This window comes from Varroa destructor, unplaced genomic scaffold (assembly GCF_002443255.2).
Source record: "Varroa destructor unplaced genomic scaffold, Vdes_3.0 BEIS01000004.1, whole genome shotgun sequence".
In the NCBI taxonomy this organism is placed as follows: domain Eukaryota; kingdom Metazoa; phylum Arthropoda; class Arachnida; order Mesostigmata; family Varroidae; genus Varroa; species Varroa destructor.
In genome coordinates, this window is record NW_019211457.1 from 634464 (window position 1) to 651518 (window position 17055).

A 17055-nucleotide genomic window follows, 5' to 3' on the forward strand; every position below is an offset into this window, starting at 1 on the left:
CGGTTTTTAGAACAGACGTGATGAATTGCCCAAACGGCCCAGAGTTGGACTTGAGGTGAAATGTGTGCTTCGAGTAGGGGGAAAAATGGGTTGAACGATCGGTAGGCAACCATTTCCGTTTCAGGACTTTTCCAGCTAAGCACTGCTTCGCCCTGAACATAAAAGGGAAAATTAAATGTATTAACAAACGATATTCGTTGACTTGCCTGATTAATGTTTCGACTATATGCATACAACTAGCCTAGTATGTGCGAATATATTATATAGATATACACTAAGGATGGGGCGAAAGGTCATTTTACAGCTTCTGGGTCTATATTTTATGTCCGTTCACAGAATGTTAAATTGTCAGAAAACACTGCCCATATATACCGTTATCAAAATACAATGTACAAAACATGATTAGACATGAAATACTGTTTATAGAACACATTAGATAATGTTATGCTTAGATGATTTGGATAGTAGCAACGCTTAACAAAAATTCTGTAGATAAATGTATGAAAAAAATTGAAGTCTGTAAGCAGTTTTAGTTCTAATATCAGAAATAAACTATTTTTTTTAAAACAAATGATTCATATGATCTACCTAAAAACGGACGTTTTCATTTTTCTACTCTCTCTGTTATAGTAATATCTCATCGAAGTCAGCCTGAACTCTTTTCGTCTCCTTAGCTTAATTTAACATTTACGTTTATTCTATAGTTTTTATATAATTACGTTAACTAAAGTAAATACAAGATCTATCATACATATGTGTATGGGCAATAAAAGTGATGCCTACGACGGGTAACTATTGTCACAATGATACGTTGTAGAGCAGAAAACATGTAATCCGTAGTCTATCCAACTGGCAACAGCTGATTATGCAATGTTGATACAAATCATCTATAATCCGTCTGCTTGATGCGTACCAGTTCATGAACCATATCAAGGTAAGAGCAGGTGTTGAATCGCCATGCCTGCTCTCCGTCGCTGGCCAGATGAGCTACAATCCCGGCGGCGAAGTACGACACATCGATATGCTGCGAATGAAGAAGTTGTCTGAGCACGAAGAGGAACTCGTCCTTCATGAGGTCGCCACGAAGCGCTGCCACTTCCGCAATATTATTCAGAAGTCCCAAAACTTTGGTTTCCACCGAACCGTCGTCTAAAATTCATATCGAACCAACCAACCAACCAACCAACCAACCAACGGTGATCAGACCAGTTAGACTTTAGATAAACAGTGTTAGTTAGGTAAAGTAAGTACTGATTTACAAATAGACGTAGAATAGTTGACTTCAGCAGAGGGCTAGATTGGTTTAATATAGATAGCTAGATACAAAAATGGCAATTTCTTTAAATAAAATTTTTGCTAATTAAACCTTTATTATACACATTATTAATATAGCATATAATGATAATATGTTAATGCGTTACTTCATCAGATATTCGCTGAAACTTTCCAAAATGAAGTGTTCTCTTATGCACTTCTTAGTTATCGAGTATCTGCGTTTGTATATTGATATCTATTGTATCTAGCATTTAGCTTCTGCAGATGTGCAGAAAACCAAGTACTAGTATAAGGTGTACTAGCGAGAGTCACTAGCCAGTAGATAGTCAAAACGCCAGTCGACTTTTAGCGGTCGTCGATTTCCAAGTTGCTTACAGAATTTTAACGTTCTGCACGACTACACAAACGCTCCGATTGTATCGTATCGTTGACTTGGCAAACACGCCAATATTCTTAGTAAAGAGGGTTACATTACGCGTCATATAAGTGCTTCTATTTTGCATCTAAACTTCGACGAGACGTCCAGTGATCAACGCTAATATCTCTCTCCACGTTGTCATAAACAGCGGTGCGACTCATTCATCTATCTCTAAACCCCATCATACAAACAATGTTCGCTTTGTTGACGGTGCTGCCCTATAGTCTGCAAGTGTCTTTGGTGATCACGACGGCATAGCTTGCTATGAGCAAGGTACAATTAAAAAATGCCGACATTGGTCGAGATTGGGTCCTTGTTCAGGTGACAGCTCATGTACAGAGCTGGTAGACAACGTAATTGTATCGGCATGCATTGGGGCGATTACCTGATGATGGAAAGAAGCCTGTGCACTGACATAGGCCGGACACAGGAACTGCAGCAATCGCAATTTCATTCAGTGTACTTATGTACAGAACGCGGTGTTGCGCGATCATTTTCTGAATGATCCGCGCAAGCCAAACGTTTCTGATGTCTGATTGCTGGCCGTTTTTGCGAGCCGTTGCGCGGCTATATCTTAATCAATTTGGTGCCCCTGCGACCAAGAGTCATCCGTTACATAGGAGACATCATTAAGCGCGCGTCGTCTTTTTTTTTTTTTTTCACTGTGCTCGTTGGAAACATCGAAGTGACCAGCAGGGAAGTGCTGCAGGGTGAGCGATGCAACAGTATGCTATAATAAGTAAGCGCCGGAATATAACGACTGTTTATACTTGCGCTGTTTGCATTGCTTGGCTGACGTATGTGCGCCATAGAGCTACAGTGCTCGACGGCATCTATGAGATATGTGTCAGTGATACAGGCCATAAGAGCCCGTATTTCGGTCGATTTAGTACATGTACTAATGACTGGGGCCAGTATGTCAAGAGGCAAATAAGGCAATGCGTTGAAAAAAAGGAATAAGAGCAACTTTTTATGTGAACGCTGCTGATGTAAATAGAGAGTATTGTAAATGACTTCTTCTATATATACATATACATAGCATGTCGTAGCAATGACGAAATAATAAAGTCACAAAGAACAGTGGTAATGGGATCGGGCAGAAGTGTGTATTAATCAGTCGATTACACACATTTTTACTCGTGCGTCTTCAAACACTGGAAATGTAAAACAAGTTACTTGAACGAGACACGAACACTGAAATTATCAAGGTGTGCCAATCTAATCTGTTTAAGAGTTGTTAAGAGAGATACTAGGTCATTTGAGCAGTAAAGAAGTTCTACTTACCATGGAACTTGGCGAGCACTTTCATGAACAGATCCATTCCGCCTAGCGAAAGAAACACGGAACAGGTCTTCGGAGATTCATCAGTCAGATTCCATAAAGCCGACAGCGTAAACTTCATCATAATATCTACCGCACCTTCCGTTATCTGTAGGTACAATTAGAATACATCGCAGAAATGAACTGTGCACGTACGACGATAGCAAAAGAAACCCCGGGCGGAGAGCAGGAATGGCTTTTCGTGTCATACAAGTTACACGGCTGGCTCCTTCCATCAAGGAGCCAGCTGTGTATCTACGCCCCAATTTGTTAGGTTTTTTTTTTTTTTACGGATTTTGAACTATTCACGTCTCGTTGACGGGCTTTGGCCAACAGATATCTGTTGTTTGTTTGGGTTGTTATCACGGCTGGGTAGGCCATTGAAGCCGTTACTTGCAGTTACCACTGTGATTGTCCATTTGCAGTAATATTTTGCAATGTATATAAATAATAATATTTTTATTAATAATAATGTTAATTTATTTTTGTATATATCATAATATAAGCAGTCGAAACCCCCTGTGCGTAGCGATAGATCCTAAACGCTTCTGGCTGCTTAATTATATGATGCGAAATCTGTCTTTCTATTTAATCATTCTTGTGATATAGCAAGTATCGTTCATAGGACTTGAACCAGTGACCCGTGACGTTCATAGTTAGAGGTTTAGCTTTTATTTCACCGAGACGTAATTTCGAATTATCTCAAACACTCGTACTTCGTTAGATTGCACTAGGTAGGAAACACCGCCTACCTAGTCGCTGCTATATTTCCCAATAGCTAATGTACGCCTTGTCATTTATGAATAGCTCAAACCCGCCCTGGCGACACTGGGTAATGGCCGATCGAGAAATAATAGCAGCGTATCGTAAACTAGCTTGTTCAGGCCATGCGTATCGTCAAGCTGCAGCCTGCACCTTAAGACACGGGTAACACAGGTGTCTTCCCGTTGCGTTGAGTAATCTAAGCATTCTTCAAGTATTACGAATATGCCTCGAGCTAAATTTAGCAATTTTTACTTTTATACAGAAATGGTTTGACAAAATAGTTTGTACGCCATCCCCGTAAGGCTCACGGACACGTGCTAATCACCCCATCATTTCAACGGCGGTACCATTATAGCGACTATATCGCAGCCGGGATCAGTTCAGCAGTGCCTGGAGACGCAGCAGTTCGATGTCTCGATCGAGGGTCACGAAGTTTTACTCACCGGGCAAGAAGCATTAGAGGCCAACCATATGGTACCTAATAGTAACGTATCACAAATGTGCTCGACGACGTGCTTCATATTCGGTTAGTAGACGAAGGACTCTCACAGGAATTTACAACAACGTCATAGGCTGACAGCCGCGAACCTTTCTTTTTTCTGTTTCTATTGATTGCCCCATTACGTGCCTTTAAGATACATTGGTTTTTTTCGACTGATCCAACGTATAAGACAATATATATAATTGTTATTATAATTTTAGTTAAATTGAATGAATAAACTAGGTATGAAATAGAAACTTCTTTAGAGCCCAACTGTTATAAAAAAAAAAAATAGGCTTGTTCTATTGTGATTTCCAGGGCACAATCAATAGTGCTGCATGTCTCCGTATGAGAGAGAGAGAGAGAGATCAGAAAAGTGATGTGCGTTTTATTGACAAAAATGCTACTTCCAACGGCTCTAAAAAACATTGGTAAATGCTTAAGATAGTTTTTGTAGATGTATTATGTGATACCTTTACAGAGAGACTCTCGGACGGTTCTTTATACTCTGACTGGGTTTATAAACAGGTGATGCTCTCGTGTGTGGCTGGTTACGATGTGGTAAGCGTCTATATAAAGTACAGCGTCAGGAATCACTCACGATAATGCCAGCGTCTGTTTGCGCCTGTACACACCTTGGCCTTGACGATTCGTAGCAGTCGCTTCATATACATCGGCTCTGCGCCTAGGGATGAAGTCTCGCACGTGGAGATCTTGGCGGCAAGAATCGAACAAATGGCCACGGACATGCGGTTCATAGCGGGATCGTCAAAAAATACCAGCGAGTCCATTACCAACTTCGCACAATGGTAACGATCGAAGGACTGCGGGAAAACAGGAGGCAGTAGATGATTGCCGCAACCATAGTAACAACATCAGGCCAAATGTCACAACATGACATACAGAAACACATAAAAACCCAACAAAGCGTTTAATTAGACTTCTTTCTTGCCAAAGGTGACGTGGGTATAGCAAAGTGCAAACAAGACGCCCAAGTTTGCATCTATATGTATATATATATATATATACTGTCGCTTTAGTGCTATTCAATTCTTAAACCACTGGTTTTATCAAGCTGCTTAACGTATTTATCTTCATGTACCAATGATATTTGTACAGCTGTACCCAATATAGAACTACATTGAAAATTATCACAAATAGAATATTCACAACAAGTTGTTGTATAGTTTTTCTATAATAACAATAACGAGCTCATTTATCAATTAAACTAACACTAATAAGAACGGTAATAAACAAAACAATAATAATAGCATAAACATGTACATACCACGTCTTGCAAGATCCGATCTGAGCATAACGTCAATAGAGTGTTTTTCTGTAGTTGCTGATGTTTGGGAAAAGTCTCCATTGCTGTCAAGGTTAATTCCACAATCTTCTTCAACCAAATCGGATGGATCTTCTGTCCGAGTAGACCTCTTGATAAATTATATAGACAAGCCGTAGCTGCCATCTGGATGCCAAGCACCCGAGAATGTTTGTGCATGCCAGGCAAGATTAATTCGATAATGTCCACTCGTGGCTCCGTCATGTTCTGCGTGTAGCCATAAAGGTGATAGAGCGATTTCTGTACGAAGAACCGTCGCTCTGAGTATCGCCGTAACGATTCCAGTACCTGGGGTTCGCTGCCGCAGCCTGACACCGCTATGCAAAGGGCACCAGGGCTATTCGCCGTGAACATTGGGTCAAAGCACACTTCTGTTTCGGCCAAACCGAGAAACGTCAGTAGGGGGTGCGTGTGAATGAATGCCCTAGAAACGTTACGCACGGATGCAGTGACGACGAGGAATACAATTAGTCGAGGAAGGTTGAACACTATAGAATCTTATTGTATGCCTATTCCTACCAAGTGAGCGACAGGTTTAGCGTTAGGCTACGTAAACCTGATACCTATCGTAATTTAATAGGTTTTTGTTCCTACTTCACATTGTTTGTTATTGCTAGCTTATTTATGGGACAGAATTATTTTAGGTTAGTTGCATAGTAGACGCTCAATCGCTGTTCAAAGTATTAGGTTCGAATATAGGTTACTGGAAATGACCCAGGGGTAGCTTTCATAAGTTAACGAAGCGCCACGTCAACATTCGAAGAGTAAGTTGTCTATAAATGCGGTGCAAGGTCACGAAGTCTTGAACCACGTGTCTTCTTCTCTGGAGAACAAAAATATGGCGCGACTTTGATGAGCTGGGTGTTACGAAGTTGAGAATATTCATTTACATACATGCAAACTTAATCGTGAAGACTTATCAAAATGCTAACGTCTCGAAGCAACTGCTGACTGCTACAAGTACAAAGGACATACGTAAGTAAACAACACGGCGGCTGCAAAAGAGCAATTGCTCTTTTACTAACCAAATGTTGCCTGTGACGGCCATGAATCACTGAACGTGAGTTCCATCGTTACCACCATGGGTGCTACTATGAGAACAAGGCGCTCGAAGGCCAAGTCGTATTAATACGGTGAAACGCCGACTTAGAACTACGGACTGAGACACGTGTAAATCTAGAACGTGTTACTGCTGTAAAAAAAATTCTGATTGACGCTCCATAATAATTCGTGGCAATAATCCAGATGTAAGGCTCGGTGTTCAGTTTACGTAACTTTAGAACAATTGCTAAGGATGCCCACAGTCGGGCTGCCTACCTGCTTGTCTGCCTACTCGCTAGGGGGTCAAAGTAAACACACCTTAAATCAGATATATCGATGCCTTCACGTCCTGATATGTCGAACACCCTTAGCTGCGGAAGACTTTCATACTTCTCCAGAAGTGGCTTAACCGAATGTAGCGTCGTGTGTGTTTCCTGCGTCGTGTACTGGCCCGAATCGCGATCACAGGAGACATCAAGGAAGCGAAGCTTCGTCGCTAGTTGAAGCGTCGTTGCTAGCGCACACATGTCCAACTGACGGAGATTGTATAGATTCAAGGATATAAGTCGACTGGCGCATTTTCTGCAAAGTAAAATTAAATAAAAAATAAATAAATAAAATAAAAGAACTAGATCTTCTCGAGTGCTGCTTAAGCTTTAGCTTAAGCAGCAGTCGTGAAAAAAGTTGGAGAATTATCGATGCCTCTTATAACACTCTGCTAAATTCTCATGTCACAGATCATAGATGCCATAACAGCAGCACGAACACGCGTACGGCGTTGAAAAACTGAGTTAGCGCAGACAAGTTAGACTACTGCGTCCGACCTATATAGAAACGCACTCGGGGAATGACATGCGGAAGGAGAAATGTCAGTTTAAATAAAAAGCGCGTCTTCTAGCCCCCCGTTTAAGCGGGCCACAAACTACGCGTTACAAGTTCGGCGGTTTCCAAGTTGACTTTGCCTACTTGGCAGAACAACAGACTTTAGCTTGTCATTTTTCCGTTGAACTATTGACCGCCGTAGGAGTTTCGTGGTGGCCTGCTTGGCTTCTAAACTTAGACATATTTACTGGAACGGTCTGGGTTCGAAACGGAACCCACTAGACAGGCCCACTTCGCTTTGTCCTGAAAAGAGCCAACTGTCTGAATCATTTGAAGCTTGGGTTTGAACTTGTTTTACTAACCGTGCTTATGTTTTTCTTACGTTTTTTTTCCTATTAAGCACAAACTACGTAAGTCGAGCGAAAGAGTTTTTCTAGTAAGTAAATGCGACTTTTTTGCCATCAGTCTTCGATGTTAGAACAAGGCCAGCAGCTGGCTACGCGAGAAAAATGTCAGTATATCAGAATCGGGAAAAAGTGTCAACCTTCGAAGGTAGTTGCCAGGAAGTTGAGAAAGCACTCGCTAAGTTGTCTATTGTTTACGATCAAAGTGAATAGTGCATCCGAACGAGATATTGATAACATTTAATGCGTGACTAACTCCTTTCTTAAATGCAATACCGCAGTAACAAATGGGAATCCTCGCGATTATTTGAATAGATCGACACTGCTAAGCGCCTATTTCAGAAATTCCACCATACGAAATAGAAAATATCCTAGGTATTAAAAAGCAGTCAGAAATGTTTAAACTGGGCGGAAATCCAACAAAATGCGAGCTTTAGACGAGAATGTTTCGCGCTGTTCATGGTTCGGCTATTGGAAGTCACATGAACTAAGGCAATGTTCATTTTATCCATTCTTTATCGGTATTTCCACGTTCGTACCTTGTATACATGCGAGACTCATAAGCAACATTCTCACCTACGAAACCTAACGAAAGTCGTATCGTACCTCTTTCGAAATGTGTACTCTGTCTATACAGTCTGAGGCAAAAGCCTTCTGAAAGCAAAGAAATCGCGTAACAATCTCAAAGCCTTCATTTGGTTTAATTTAGACTCTTATTCTGAGCATATTTAACATTTTTGTTTCATTTTTAAGATTTTAGCTAACAAATTATATACATATGATTTGCGGCTCGAAAATTTACTAACTTCTATGATACTGTGTTCGATGTCGCCTCCGGCACACTTACCTCAACGAAGAGACATCGTTCACTTTGGTCTGTGAGATGTCGAGCACGCACAGATGGGGCAAATCCTGGGAGACAATCTCTAAGGAATGGGTGTCAAATTCCGTAAACGATACATTCAACACTCGAAGATTACGCAGTTTGGATAGCGAGATAATGACTGGCATGTTATGTGGGAACTCGCGTCGTGCACAGGCTGATATAAATGTCGATTCAGCCACGTTCAATGAGCGCAAATTGTCCATCGTCCACTCGCCCAGACAAGCGATCAAATCGTTGACCGTCACCTATCATTGTCGATTGTCAAATTGTACAACATCGATTAGTAACGTATTACAGTAAAAGATAATTGGGGAAGCACGTAACTGGTAGCATGAATAGAAAGGAGCTCTCCCGCACAACCAACGTACTATCAAGTGCCATCGAAAAATGTGAACGCTATCATTCCCCCGCAGCCTCCTACATGTCGGCCGGCTAAATATGTCAGAGTTAATTATCCCTGACTATATTTTCCATGAGTAAATATCTCGCATCTTATATTTACTTCGAAATTATCCAAAAGTTTGACAACCTTCTACGTGAGTGCTTATGCTATTTGTAGAATGGCGTTCAGATGCCGTTCGTCTCTAAGACGCGCATCAGAATTTCACTCTAAAGCACACATCGATCCGGCAGTCTATCAGCTTTAAGTTTTAAACATAACAGAGGACAAGCACCCTGCGGCGGAGAGACGGTGACGGTGTTAGACACAATTCAAATTGAACAGTAACATGTTTGTCTTACGTACCTTAAAGTCATATGATTTGTACAATAATTGTAAGTTAGAACTACTATAAATGAACGGTTTATATTAGTAAAGATGACATTAAGCTGAACCGAACGTTCCCCTGTGCTACTGTCAAATGCCATGACAACAGCTAGCTTCTATGCACTGGAAATATTCCATCATCGGATATATGCTGCCTAAAACATTTCTTATGGCTCGCTAGACGTATAGCTATTTTATGTCAAACATCCTATATATGTATGTCTCATTTTTAGAAAACAAATTCATTTCAACACCGTCAACCGAGCGTATGATGTAAGCGATTGTTTAACCATCAACTCCGCTTCGGTGATTTTTGTTTGCCTTTCTAGAATATTTACTACGTACAGCCAGATTGACAATTTAATAGTTAGCACGCAGTATCTTTAATCAATGACAGAAATACGTTAGTACGGCGGCTCCCTAACCAGCTGTCCATATTGATTAAGGGAATAAACTAAAACAACAGAAAAATAAAATAAAAATAAGTCAGCCAAGAACTTACTTCGGTCTTGTTCGCGGTAGTTGCGCGGCCTTTCCGCACCATGTAGTGATAGCCACAGAGCTTTCAGTTATTCCAATCGTACTCTGTCCCCCTCGAGTCAGTTGTTTTGACATATAGTCTTATAAATTAGCCATAGGTTTAGATAATGTCGACAAGGACAGAGTCTTAGGCAGTTTTTTGGTGAGTAGACTCGAAAATACAACAAATGTGGTACGAACGGCGCCACCAAGACACCCACTCAGTGTTCATGGATAACGCTGCAGCGAATTGTTCATCATTGTCACATAGATCGAGTCGATTCTGGTCCTACTAATGACACAACACGATTGTTGTTTGGCTATTCTTCACGATTCGTCACTGCCGACTCCCTTGATCGTATGATATTTCTATGCAATATTGGGACCTTCAAAAGGTAACCTTCCCTTGGCCTGCCTGATAACCTAGCATGTCTGATAATGAAAATCCAATGGTACACGAATCGAAAGCGAAGAAAAACCGTATTTTCTGCTAGGATGTTTTAATGCTTTGAAAATCACAGGAAATGCTAACAGCTTTTCTTTCTAGCCTCACGGCATAATACTGACAATCTTCGTCTTCGATAACTCCGCTTACTGTTTAGACAGGATTTTTAGCTGAAAGAGAGAAAGATAGAGAGGGGGGGGGGGGGATTTTCAAAAAAGTAAACTTTTCTCATAGGAATCGTAATGTAAAGCTGTATTGATCGAACATTTGCGCTAAGTGAGCTCTCGTCGTTTAGCACGACCTTCGTCGAAGCAAAGAGTTCGAGCGTTCCTTACCGTGAGAAAGTAATTCTTGCCGTCTAGCAATAAGAGGAACTTCTGTGCCATCACAAATTTTCTGCTCTTCTGACTCATTCACTACATTCGAAACACTTAGTTACTGAATCCATTAAGCTCACTCGATCCCTCAGAGAATGTCAAAAAATTGTCGGTCGATCGAGAATTTTCCCATCCCAAAACAAAATGAAAAATTAGAACGACAGCTCGTTAAATATTTGAGAAGCCCTCAATAATGTACACTTAGCTTGTAGAGTTACGAAACTCTTTATTGATTAACCAGATTACATGCGTCGTATTTTTGCTTGACAATGGATCGCCTGCCACCGTTGAGGCAGCTGCTCGCAAACTGTTCTTTTTGGTGCCGGTTGGCGTATAGAGTGCAGGTGTGTAGGTGTTATGGCACAACGTCATGGACGAAAAGTCAGTGGATAGCATTTAGGCCAGGGCATGCGCGAGCCATTGCTCCTGGCAACGCTAAAAAAACCAAGAAACAACCAAAGCAGGACTCCCTATTTGGAGCGGCAAGACTAAGAATCAAGCAAAATACCTGTCGACATCGGCACAGCACCAACCCAAATTAGAAGACAGTCGGGAAATCACTAGGGATCGCCAGGATACCATAAGGCCCATCAGGCTTAGCAGGTCTAGCAGGAAAAATCGACCGACAGAGCGTGACATTGCTTTCAGCTAAGGTAATGATCATACGGAGTCGGTCGGAGTGAGTTCATCGAACAGTTTATATGCTGACACAATAAGTCAGTGACTCCAAACCTTGTGAGCCTGCAGTAAGGAACGCGAAGAAAACATTCATTAGAGGTGTTCTAGTGTGATCAAAGGTCGAGATCTTTATCGCTGCCTTTGCTATCCCGCGAAAGCTTTTTGTCACCAGCAGAAAGTAGACAAACGTCGTTTGTAATAATGTAAATAGTAAAGGAACGCTTGAGATTTATAAAAAGCGTATTTAACTTTATCGAAAGGTATTCCATTCGGGAAGGAATTGGGATACTTCGTACATGAGCCTTGTTTTTCAAGAGAAAAATTTGTCCAGCGGCAAAAAAATGGCATCATTGCCGAAATAATTCATTTTACGCACCCTGCCAGATTAGAAACTAATCCCTTAGAGAACCAAGTGTTAGACAGCGCCGCGCTGCCTCGTCTATACACGTTATCCGAAGTTCACCGTCGAAAAATTCAAAGGTCCTCACCGCGTTCGTTGTTCAACGGCTGTTAGTTAACCTGAACATACGCTTGCATGCGCTCCCTAACCAGCTGGTTAATATGCACGTACAGAGTAGGGAAAAGTCACAGTTGGAAAGCATTTATTCTACTCTATTATTCTATTCTGTTAAGCAGTAGGAGATGCGTAAATTACTGTAATAGAAAGCGGATTCCTTTAATAAAGACACTCGAGCCGTCTAACTTGTTATCGTAAATTGTTTCGGCGTGGTAGGTCTTTGTTTTATGCTGATCGTTTCTGTACTATTTTCAATCCTCGCGACATCCATGATGCTGTTACTTACCCGACATAAACCGACAGCTTCAAGCTCGTGTATCTTGTGTGCTTTGAGTACGCGAAGTCCCCGGGTCGAAACGTGAGCAGCGTTTTTGATTGTAACCCGCTCCAGACGAGTCGAACGGGCCTCAAATAGGGCCATAACGTTATCGGTGAGGCGACCCTGAAATCGATTAGGCAAAAAGAAGGCCAAACGATTAGTAACGGCCGTGCTACGAAAATAACAACGCTGGTATGGAGAGCTAAAGCACAATTCACATAACGGTTAACGCTGATTACTTTAAGATCGAAACTTGTATTTCTGCGATTTGTGCGCGTACGCACAGTGCTTTCTTTCTATGCGAAAGAAAAGTATGGAGGAACTTCTTCTCCAATTATACCTCAGACTGACTCAAAAATATCCTTTAAGGACCGTTCCGTGAATCAGGACACTGGCGACGATTTGTGAAACATTTAAAAATTAAAATTGTCTAGTTTTTCGATTAACATTCACACATCTGAACGGTTACATCTTATGTCTATCGCCAGTTTAATCATACGTGCATGACCCACGTAGTGGCATATTTCTAAAAGTTTGTACGATCTTGTTGCATTGGCTAACGCTCAGAGTTTTAGGTATTGATTCCTAGATGGTTACTATTACATAATGAGTTAGATATGTCAAAAGTTAAACTTCAATAACAGGTCAGCTCAAATCAGACATCCTGCACGATAAATGTCTCGAAATATCAGTGGCATACAGAGTACGCAAAACGTCCGATTTCATTAAAATAGACAATGTTTGATACGATTGTGCATTTTTGACCCAATGAAGTTCCGGTAAATTAATGGCTGATACCAAAGTGAAGTCTATTCGTACAAATAACAATGATGCATTTTATTATGCAGCAACGGCAAGGAGCGCAGCCTCAGCTTTGAATACCTTTCTCACCGAAGGAAAAACATGGTCGTCGAAAACGATATACAGTTTAAAAGTAAGCGGAACCTGAAATGACCGTAACATGTAAATCAACGATCATTGTATGGATTAAGTGTTTGATTATCATAGTTATGACAACTGAGTGGCCAGAAGGGAACACATGTTCGCCCCGTACGAGCGTTTTGACCAGATTAACAATAATGACATTAGCTTAAGTCTTTCCTGCGTTTGTCGCGCCGCAGCAACATCTCACAACAACTGCCTATGAAACATTATATGTTTGATCTAATTCCTTTCCAAGGTACTACAATGCGTATTTACGTAAAACGCAACCAGTACAATCATCCATGTGTCAGCCGCTTCAAATAAGCTAGTAATCAGACCAGGCGGTCCGTAACCGTTCATGAAGGTACTTCGCGCACGTTCGTTTATTCGTGCATCTCCCACCAGCAATAGCTTACGTGAACGATAAAGAAACTGAATCAATGGGTGTCCATATGCCGATAATGAGTAGTCTCAGGCACGACGGCAGAGCCGTCTCGACCCGCAAAGCTTGACGTCTGATTAGCTCCGATGCCCGGAAAGGAATCCGCCCTGCTAACGGTCTTGCAATTATACTATCGGCCTAACTTAAAAAAGTATACGCTCGACGACTAATGCGGCCATCCGCCTCAAAGCGCATAGACGTACGGAGAAGTCTATGAAACGCTTAATTGTGCGTAACCGTAATAATGAATCGATTTAGAACATTTTAGAATAACATGTAGGGGCAGTTCTGTGTCGAAGACTTCAACGTTCAAGCGTTTCATCAATGGCTGCTCACGGACTATCCATTGGTAGACTGATATCTCCGTGAAACAGTGCAGTGCTGACACGCTTACTTCCGCTAACGAGTCGCAGAGTGAGATAGCCTAGATTCGAAAGCGCACGGCTCGCTTCATACTGGAGCCTGCCGCCTGAAGCAGTATTTCATTAAGGCAGTACCCGACATACACTTGACACATTTTGTAGGTTAGAAGCAGCCTTTTCGTACCATTTACACACATGTGTAATGTATCTCTCCACTTGTGGAAACTATTCGAGCCATGTCAAACAATAAATACATCTTGTATTTTATACGCTTCTCAGTGTCTTCGCAAGAAATAGGAGAAGCAAAGATAAACAACAAACGGAATAATTCTCACGTATGTCGACGATCAACATTGAGTAAATCTGTTTTGTTGTTTTTTTTTCTTCTTTTTTTTTTTTTTTTTTTTAGAATGGCACAATGTTTTATTTACTGTCACCATTCGCCATGCTGTTATAGACCAGACTTTTGATTCGATCGAATTCTCTCGATGTCAAAAACAACGTTCGTAATACGTTGAAAAGTTAAAGTAGAAGGGTGGCCGTCCCATGTGTACGTTGGGTTTCAACCTAGAAGTCACAGTACATTTCAAATAAAACTTTTGATTTGTCGAACCGAAAGTGAACAACGCTCGTCGCTTTGTTTGACGTCCTACCAGTTTACGAAGGAGAACTGTGTATAAAGTACGTTTCTATCTATTTGTTCGTTAAACGAGGTTACCAGGGCTCCTAAAACAAACAGTTAGCCCCCAGGTCCATTTCTTAACAACTAACTACAATTAGCCTTGCACTGTGGAAAATAACATATAAAAAACTTCATCCCCTTGTGGCTAGTACTATGAAGTACACTAAATATCTGTACAATCCACCAGTTGTAACAGATGGCTTATAACTTTTCCCCCACAAAATACTTCGCGGTTTAACGACTACCCTATATTTCCAGTCATCCCGCTGTACGTTCCAAGAAACTTTCTGAAAGATACGACCTCATAGTAAGGGTATTAGATCGAACGACAAAGAATATTAGCCGAGGCGATAAGGCCCAATGCTGTAAACTGCCGTACTTCGAGAAGCATACGCGATTAAATCTAGCACTCGCTACCTCCTATGAAAAAATTCGTGAAAACAGGATGCTCCACCGGTCCTATCACCACAGGGGCTGCACTGTAAGGGTTTTTGCTATCTCGAGGAAGTCTTTTTTCTTCTTTCTATTGATACCCCGCGTTTATTCACCAGCTGATCCTGGATTCTCATCACTATGGATCATAAAGTGGAATCGTACAAATTAGGAAATTCAGCGTGTCTTAAAAGCGTGGTACTCTCGAAGGTGCGTGGTACATTATTCAAACAGCTGTGGCGAATGCGTGTTCTGTAAGTACGTCATGCAAACCGGAGGAGTTTTTACCTAGAAACTAACCCGTTTTTAGTTTGTATGGTCCGTATCGAATTTGCTTATGTTAGGCGCTAAAAGGAGAAAAATCTTGATAAACACCTAAAAGCCATCTCTGGCAAGCATGAACATATGTGATCGGCAAATTAATACACAACTTGTATTAATACCCAAGCTGTCGCTGGTCATCGAATATGTAGGTAGTTACGGGGTTTTCAATAACGTTTTTTTTAAATGAAATGTTTGAGGGAAGTGACTTTTTGCCATGCTAGTCGATTCTGTGTAAATGATTTCTTCAGCCTTTTTTTTTCTGAACGATATAACACACACATAAGCCTACAGATAAATAACTTGGCTCGAATTAAGAAGGAGTTTGAATTTCGAGGCGTCTCTAAATGCCCTGTATACAAACCGTAGCCACAATCCCAAATTAATTTAGAAATAAGTAGAGAGTAGCTCTATGAAGCAGTTTCTATTTGGGCTTTGCGTCAGCGTATGCCCAATCACGCCACGATCCATCGGAGCTTTGTATCGCCTTGCAAGCGGAAAGGGGCGATGTTTTTCAAAACATGCGACTCTCTATTAATCCAATATTAATACCTGTTACTGTTCCTTTAGAGTGTGAAACTATTGAAACTGTTACAATCAAGCCAAAACACCGTGGCTACATATGAACTACGTAAATAAATAATAAATATGAGGGGCAAGGCACAGTTTCTACCAAACCGCAGTGAGCTTGATTCAGTTGACGGCGTTAGGTAACCATATGAAATCGAGCAGCACCAGAAAGCAGTCAAGAATATTCTATACACTGTGCGACATTACTTTTCCAGCGCTATTTACGACATGAATTTCAGTAATTGTTACAGCAGCGGCTCTACCTCTCCAGTGACCTCTTCACAGCGTTTCAGACACATAGGTTTGGAAGAAGCTCTCCTAACTCTAAGCACTCAGGCGAGATGTCCAGTTGTGGAGGAAAAGCTTTTGTCCGCCACTAAAAGGCGACGTCCTTACGACCTTTCGTACCTTTCTCTTGCCGACTGCAGCAGTTTGGGGGGCGGGGGTGCTGCTGTTTGGCGAAGGATTGACATTGTCATGTGGGGCTTCCCTCTTCCTGTTGCACAGTAAATCCTGGGAAGAAACGAGAAATATGGCTTTTCCTTTTATTCGTTTTTACGTTGAGTGCCTCTTTTGGCTCGCTTTCAGCTAAACAAGAGTTATAATGGTCGATTTAGAAACGGGGATAAAAACAACATCCGTTAGAAAGAGAGCGCGAAAGAAAGGGCGAACAGCTAGTGGCAACGTGGAATAAGCAGGGCAGTTTGAAGGGTCGCCGCAAAGCGGTACTTAGAAACGCGGCCTGAAAGGTGCGCAGGCGCTCACGCCATACTGTGGCCTTTTTCAAAGAAGGAATATGCAGCTACTTTCCGATGTACAACATTTTGACTGGTCTAACGAACACCGAATATTTTGGATAGGTGCTACAAACAAGAGCGTAATCACGTCGTCATATATGTCTAAAATAAAACAGATAATTTTGATCTGAAGGCAAAACCCCTCCA

General features: G+C 41.4%; 1 protein-coding gene across 4 annotated transcripts in view; it reads right to left on the reverse strand.

The window, feature by feature from the left end:
- LOC111250115 (protein zyg-11 homolog B) overlaps nucleotides 1-17055 on the reverse strand; it is a 159086-nt gene that overhangs the window by 8314 nt on the left and 133717 nt on the right. For 3 of the 4 annotated variants that reach the window (XM_022804848.2, XM_086988481.1, XM_022804849.2), the window contains exons 3-10: nucleotides 12346-12501; nucleotides 8719-9002; nucleotides 6964-7227; nucleotides 5548-6028; nucleotides 4895-5083; nucleotides 2978-3122; nucleotides 914-1149; nucleotides 2-152 (exon numbers count right to left, since the gene is read on the reverse strand). In XM_022804848.2, the coding sequence (XP_022660583.1) occupies nucleotides 2-152; nucleotides 914-1149; nucleotides 2978-3122; nucleotides 4895-5083; nucleotides 5548-6028; nucleotides 6964-7227; nucleotides 8719-9002; nucleotides 12346-12501 (1906 nt within the window). Of the gene's footprint in view, nucleotide 1; nucleotides 153-913; nucleotides 1150-2977; nucleotides 3123-4894; nucleotides 5084-5547; nucleotides 6029-6963; nucleotides 7228-8718; nucleotides 9003-10025; nucleotides 12324-12345; nucleotides 12502-17055 lie in introns of those variants that run through there. The other variant, XM_022804851.2, reaches the window with a different exon arrangement.